The sequence below is a fragment of the Dreissena polymorpha genome, chromosome 13, assembly GCF_020536995.1.
Source record: "Dreissena polymorpha isolate Duluth1 chromosome 13, UMN_Dpol_1.0, whole genome shotgun sequence".
Lineage (NCBI taxonomy): Eukaryota > Metazoa > Mollusca > Bivalvia > Myida > Dreissenidae > Dreissena > Dreissena polymorpha.
This window is the reverse complement of record NC_068367.1, coordinates 68,544,224-68,551,505: the sequence shown is the minus strand read 5'-3', so window position 1 is coordinate 68,551,505 and position 7,282 is coordinate 68,544,224. Positions and strand designations below refer to the sequence as shown.

The 7,282-nt window shown below is 36.5% G+C and overlaps 1 protein-coding gene across 9 annotated transcripts; it reads right to left on the bottom strand.

Annotated features, from left to right (window-relative positions):
- Positions 1 to 472: 472 nt before the first annotated feature.
- Positions 473 to 6,699, bottom strand: LOC127854969 (calmodulin-like protein 3). Of its 9 annotated transcripts, none has more exons than XM_052390168.1 (6): positions 6,383 to 6,699; positions 6,002 to 6,118; positions 5,363 to 5,385; positions 3,007 to 3,187; positions 2,251 to 2,336; positions 473 to 1,716 (listed from the first exon to the last, which is right to left on the bottom strand). In XM_052390168.1, the coding sequence occupies exons 4-6, from the start codon at positions 3,160 to 3,162 to the stop codon at positions 1,512 to 1,514; spliced, it is 447 nt and encodes a 148-aa protein (XP_052246128.1). In that variant the 5' UTR covers positions 3,163 to 3,187; positions 5,363 to 5,385; positions 6,002 to 6,118; positions 6,383 to 6,699; the 3' UTR covers positions 473 to 1,511. The 9 variants fall into 9 exon arrangements, with proteins under 9 accessions (XP_052246128.1, XP_052246132.1, XP_052246127.1 ...); XM_052390172.1 differs by having other exon boundaries at positions 6,474 to 6,699; XM_052390167.1 differs by lacking the exon at positions 5,363 to 5,385 and having other exon boundaries at positions 5,940 to 6,118.
- Positions 6,700 to 7,282: the final 583 nt, after the last annotated feature.

Genomic DNA, 7,282 nt, shown 5'->3' with positions numbered 1-7,282 from the left:
TGCCGCATTGCAATGTTAAGATACAACTATGATGGCCAATTACCGCATTGCAATGTTAAGATATGTAATTGTATTTTCAGAAATACAATTTTAATACGCCATTGTAATGCAATTAAATCATATAAAGATCTTAGACGAAAATGTTGTCATGCGCGTGTTTGTTCAGCTGTGTTTTGATATGGAGTTCCTGTGTGAAACAATGTCAAAACTACAGGCTCTCGTCATTAATGTAACCAAGTTATTACCGGATATTAACACTACGAGAGCATCTCTCGTCATTGATGTAACCATGTTATTACCGGATGTTTAAACTACGAGAGCATCTCTCGTCATTATTGTAACCAGGTTATTACCGGATGTTATCACCTTGACAGCATCCCGTTTGCGTTGTATATCGTGAATACACAGTAAATACATGTTCATGAAATGGGACACATATCTTGAAAACGATCAAATACAAGAACAATTGGTATTCAGTTTTCATAAATATCTTTATATTATTCAAATAATATTTTGTGAAATCGTGCAGTGTAACTCTATATATTTTTTCGACACATATAGCTCCAGTTTGATTCAAACTCAATATCTTATATGAGCATCGTTCTGGGAAATCTGGGCTAAATATATGTGCATAAAGTGTCGTCCCTGATTAGCAGTCTGCAAAGGCTAATCAGGGACGACACTTCCCGCTTTTATCGAATTTTTCGTTTAAAAAAGGTCTCTTCTTAACAAAAATCCGGTTACGGTGGAAAGATCGTTTATGATTAGCCTTTGCGGACTGCACAGGCTAATCTAGGACGACACTTTACGCACATGCGTTAGGCTCAGTTTTCCCAGATCGAGGCTCATATAACTTGCTGTTGGTCTATCGGACAATATTAGCTTTAAAAATGGTGCATATTACTAATCGGTGAATATGGAAGAAGTATAATTTAAACAATAACAGTGAAATTCATAAAACCAATGTTTCGCCCTATTTTTCACATCGCGCATGGAATACATACCGGATCATTCTGACGTGTGTAATTTAACGCCAAGCAATGTGGTTGCTGCGACAATATGTTTTGAGTTCCATGCATGAAAATAATATGACATTGACTTTTACTTTGAATTTGAAGCATAACAACACAGGAATGTTTTAACTTATGTTATTGTGGATTAAATCAATATTTAAGTTGGTAGAATGAAGGGCATGTACACAGTGGGTCATGAGTTCGAGTATCGTACGAGCCGTACGTAAATGAGTAATTCAAAAGTGTATAAATACGACAGGATTATTGATTGGTGTAGATAATCATAAGCAATTCGCGATGCGTTTCGCAGCTAAGCATACAGGATTACAAGATCGCAGTGACTTCACGGTATGGATACAATGCGCATTGCGTGTTATATTATCTTCCAGGGATGAAAACAAATCCACAATTAAGACCGAATAAATGTCCGAGTAAAGGCGTCATTGAACGGACGACGTGTGAAGAAACATGGCGGACTCGGTCGGGAAAGCGTGCGTGTTAGCTAACGACAGACAAGAACTCTTCGAGACTGACAGATCCGTCATGATTGATGTCTGCGGTGTTAAATATTTCCGCTATTGCAGCTTGGATCTCTTCTGGTTTGAAGCACTTCGAAGCGCGGACCACAGCCTCGAGTTCAGAACGAGACAGGGAACCATTTCCGTCTTTGTCGAACGCTTTAAAAGTGTCCTTGAGCGTTTGGCTGTTTACCAAAAAAAAATAAGTAAATGTAAGAAACACAGTGTATTTTTTTTAATATGTGTTGATAATATATAAAATATTGATATTAAAATGTCTTTTCCAAATGTAAACCTATGTTATGATCATCAAAATGGCCCATACCAGACAATAAGTTATATCGGCAAAATATTGTTTTTCCAATAAGTTATGGATTGCAATAAGATAGTATATATAACTATCCACAAATTTTAATAAGCATAATGCATAAAAAAACATTGAATAATCGTTGTGTTTCAAAAAATATACGGTCAAATATTACAATGATGCACCTTCATCCGGTGTCTGTACGAGAATTGTTCCGCATTTACATATACCACTTGTTTTGATAGTTAAAAATATGTTGTTTTTTGTCTAGCTCGCTCTTAAATAATATCAACTATAGTAACCACGCATAAGCAGGCAGACAAAACCTCGACAAAAAACGATGTGCTGGTAGTCTTACTTTACGAAAATGTAATTACAGAATTCCGCTAAAACAACAACATCGAACACTTACGAGCGAGGGGGCTTGCTCATTTCATCGAAGAATTCTGCCTTAGAGATCTTATGGTCTTGACTCTTGTCGATGGAATTGAACATAAACTGAAATCGTAATACTCTACAATCATTTATTTATACGTCGGCACGAAATTTCGTAATTTAAAAAGAAGACTATTTTAGTGGACGAATTAATGCGTAGATAACTGATTTTGGCAAAACTATGAGTACTTCGTCTTTTGTCGATGTGTTCTTTTTTGCCCCCGAAAACTTCAGTATTGACATCAAAATAATGAAATTTGAGTGGATAGTCGCAAGGTTATCATCATTAATAGGTTTTTGCGGCCATCTTGGACGCCATCTTGAACAGAATTGTGTTCAGTTATTGGACTAGACAACCAACGAAGTTCATCAATAAATCGTTCATGTTTGCAGACTTTATAAAACCGTTTACTAATTATGTGATGACTCAATAAGCAGGTGAATCTCTTGAATTAAGAACAAAAAAGTATGATGATAATCAATTTAATATTTGTTTGCGACGCTAGTAAAACTATAATGTTAACTCCATTTATGACAATTCGACAATCAACTTACTTTCAAGTAATTACCTATCCGTCATTCTTTTGAAAACTATGGAGACGACATATAAAATTTTGAAACATCTGTGTTGTAAGAAACTGTTTTAAAGGGGTCGGAATCCATTTTAAAATGAGAAACAAACAAATGATAATAGAATAACATAGATCATAAAAAGAAGTGCTCTTGAACTTACAGCGATGTCCTTGTCAGTAAGTTTACTCCTTGGGTCGTGGTAACCCCTCAGGGCGACCCTCAGGGCGACGGCAAGTTCCTGAATGGTCAGAAAGCCGTCCCCGTTCTTGTCCGCGGAGTTCCAGAACGTCTCACACTGTTCCTGGGTCAAGGACATTTTGAATGGTCAAGGTAAATGTCACCTGAAAAGAAGGAATGGGTTGGTTTTCGAATATAGTGTCGTAAATATCCTTCTGTGGATTTGGGGTCCGAGACCGTGATGGTTATATTAGATTTTGGGGCGATTTTTTATTAATCATTAGATCGGTAATGTCAACATGTGGTTATAAGTGTATTAAATTATGTATAAGGGTATTAAACTATGTAAGCAGCATGTTGCTTTATTCTTAATTTAGAGAAAAAAAATACTTGCGTCGTAGATGCATAAGTTACATAGTAAGGTTTGTGATTTGTTTCATAATATTTCGCTCGAATGTTAAACATCATAATTAGAAAGGAATTTGCAACATTTTTTAAGCAGACATCGCGTAACGTTACGTTCAGTCGTAATCAAAACACGTCTTTCTATAAAAGAAGAAAAAAATCGGTCATTTTAATAGCCTCTACCGTTTCGTATCCTTTGCCAAGAAGAATTGCATATCAGTCTCGCTCTGGAATAAACGAGGCTTAATTCAGCCGTGCTCTGTGAAAAGGGGTTCAATGCATGTGAGTAAAGTGTTGTCCCAGATTAGCCTCTGCAGTCCGCACAGGCTAATCAGGGACGACACTTTCCGCCTTAACTGGATTTATGCAAAGAAGAGACTTTCTGTAAACGAAAAATATAATTAAAGCGGAAAGTGTCGTCCCTGATTAGCCTGTGTGGATGCACAGGCTAATCTGGGACGACACGTTACGCACATGCATTAAGCCCCATTTTCACAGAGCACGGCCCAATTCATAAGCGTTAAGTGCCGCCTAAACCGTATTGTGTCACGACTATAGCTTTTGAACAACATACACAATGCTAAACATAGAGAACGCCGATGAAATATGTTTTCTCGCGCATTTATTATCTTTTGAATTGTAAAGTGAAACCTGTCAAAACAGAATTGTACTGAATTGCAAATTGACAGATTTTATACTAAGTTGAGATAGAATATTTCGAAATACTATCATTTGTATGAGATTATTCAAGCGTAATGTAAAAATATGAAAATTAACAACCTTTGCATTTTACGAATAACATATGTAAGGCACTTAATGTATATGTATTCTAGGCCACGGTAAATTAAATTTTGCAACTAATTTGTATATTTGTATTCCCGCATGTGGGTAACTGATTTGAATTGATTTTGTTGCTGTGGCCGTAAGAGTACTTTTTCTGCTCTTCGTGTACTTCAACTGAAGTTAAATAAAAGCTTTTGATTTGTTTTACGGTATAAATTTCTAATGCGCCTGAAGCTGCACTAATGTAAAAAAAATATCCGTGATAAAGTCGGTTTCTTTTTCACTTGTTTTCGGTCAGATCATATACCATTTCAACATATCAGCATTTAACTAATACATTAGCTTGACTCTGGAAAGTCGGGGTTTAATAAGCGTGCGAACAGTGTCATCCCAAATTAGCTTGTGTACTCAGCATAGGCATATAAATGACGACACTTTCCTTTTTATTAAAAAAATCGTTTAAATTTAGCTTTTCCTGAACAGCACAATTCAGTGTAGACGGAATTTGCCGTCCCTAATTTGCCAGCTTATACATATCTGGGATGACACAAGGTTATATTACACTAATTCCATTTCCCATAGGGTCCCTTTATAAAACTGCCAACTTTCAAAGCATTTTTCTTGTATCTCATATATATCAAATTTTGCATGACCGGTATCATTTTTAAGATAAATCTGTCTTCTTTCAATACATGCAGTCAAAAACATATGGTCTCGCAACTTCTAAGAAAGAAAAATTCGCTCAAAGGCAAGCATCCTCTGAAAACAGAGTTTTGAAAGTGAAATTTCGACAAAAGCCCCGTTCTTCAATAAACGCGCCCCAAACAGTCATCTTTCAACGTAATCCCCAATGAAATGCGCCAAAATGTTGCAGACACACACAGGATGCAGGAAATAATCACAAAACGCATGGGTGCGATCGCTAAATTGCTTTTAATACCGAAGAGAAAGGGAACTCTTTAGAAATAGGCACTACTTTCGAAAGGACCACGGAGGGATACAAAATGATTTAGTGTAATGTAACCACAACGCACATGCATAAGCCTTCCTCCCCCCCCCCACCCCCAACCTTTCAAAAAGTGGGTTCATAAACATAGAACCGTCAATAGTAAAAGTGCAGTGATTCGCAGAGTCACTGAGAAAAAGCTTACCTTAACCGACTCGCCCAGTCAAACTGCAAATATGAACTCATTTTTGCGAATCGAACTTGTACAGAATCCAAGACGGTGTTGAGAAAGGAAACAAACTTTTATGTTAAGTCGATATTGCAAGTGTGCGCATTAATAAAACCTACAAACATAAATTTAAATTTAAACAGTATCATGTCCAATCGACCGTATTATACTATTGTGTTTAAACAAACGTGCAAAAGTGCAAATGAATACATAAATATTAAAGTTTAAACAGTAAACAAGTGTTATCGACCGTACCCTACTGCTTTTCGTTATCTAGAAGAATGAATTACACTTGTTTAAACCATAAAACACGTGCCGGTATAAAACTCCATAGCAAGAAAAAACATAAACTCACGCGCAATCCTTACCAAATGCACACCAAAATAAAACTGTATGCTATCAAGACAGGACTAACGTCGTTTAAATACACGGACTGAATAGTCAGTTACGTTTTCAATCTTTATTACAAAATGGGTGGTTTATCATTACAATATCTGACAATCATTGTGGCGCTTATTCATGCATCAAACAGTGTATATAAACCCTAAGTTACCTGTATTTTTACTTGTGAAACAAAATGGCCGCAGGGAGATAATACAAAGAAAGCGCTTTCACCTAGTTTCGAAAGCAGGTTTAAATTGTATAGGTAGCAGACCACGGTAGACACACACTCTCTCGGAGCCGCGGACGCCTTCTTGATCTCCACCACGCTCAATTCAGAAAACAATGAACCTGCAATCATAAAAACACATTCACTGCACACAAGTAGTCTGAAACTTACATTTAAGATAAAAAAAAGAGCATATGGAACCTGTACAGGTGATACTATTGACAAAAGTGAAAGAATTGCAAGGCCGCAAACAGTGCCTTCAAAATAAACGTTTTACCATGTACGAAAGTGGCTGGGGACGAATGAAATGGAAATGATAGCCTGCTTTTGGAATGATATTTTTACACGCAAAACATAGCACAACCCATCAAACCATGAATAAATACCACGTAACCAGGTGGTTTTCGCGCAATACTTCACAGCGTGATCCTACTAGCGATTCCAGCTTAAAAAGAACCCAAAATACAATATGCCTACCGCAGTTTTCCTTCCTGAGTAACAAAGAACACAACAACAACAAGAGGTCATGACCCCACAGTTTCGCATTTGAAAATGGTCATATTCTCAGGATTTAATGCAATTTGGGGATACAATAAGACCTATTACCCTCAAATTTGACATGGAAACCTACCCTTTCCCAATATTTCACTTTTTGACCGGGGCCAATTCGCATATTTCTGCTTCCTACCGTGTACTGCTACCATAACATTTAGTTAACAGTGCGGTTTTCGTTGTGACCAAATAGTGCAAATGTATGGGAGGGTCGAATGGGCATGCTGAAAATGTATACCACTTATGTAGGATTTTAAGTAGTACTTATTCGCATTAGTTTCCTAATCGTCACAATTACTTCGAGCAGTTATGTAACTACAAATAATGACTTTACCATTTTTTTTTATGAAAGTAGCGTTATCCCGTTATGTATGTCAAGTTTAGGAATGCTATGTACTTATCCTAAATTTCTTAAGAACTATGATCGAACATTGATTCATAAACCATTTTTTATTTGAATGGTTCGATAATATTTCCAAATCGGGTTTAAATATTTAAAAAAAACGTATAAATCATCTGTCAATAATTTTAGATGATATGCGCTACAAACACAAAGCGTTCGATCGTTCATACATCCATATTATACCTTGCATTATAATGCTTCTTCTTCTCTTATACAATCGTCCAGTGTCCATAATTTAGGTTAATTTACATAATCTGTTCTAGCTGGCCGATAAATTGCATAGTACCCGTGGACTGAGAGCATTATTTCAGGAAATTGCATATAGCATACA

Excerpts from the sequence above, each read along its gene's own strand:
- LOC127854969 (XM_052390167.1), bottom strand. The coding sequence starts at position 3,162 with ATGTCCTTGACCCAGGAACAGTGTGAGACGTTCTGGAACTCCGCGGAC. Across the intron at positions 2,337-3,006 it reads TTACTGACAAGGACATCGCT|TTTATGTTCAATTCCATCGA; the intron begins GTAAGTTCAAGA and ends TTACGATTTCAG. Across the intron at positions 1,717-2,250 it reads ATGAGCAAGCCCCCTCGCTC|CCAAACGCTCAAGGACACTT; the intron begins GTAAGTGTTCGA and ends TTTGGTAAACAG.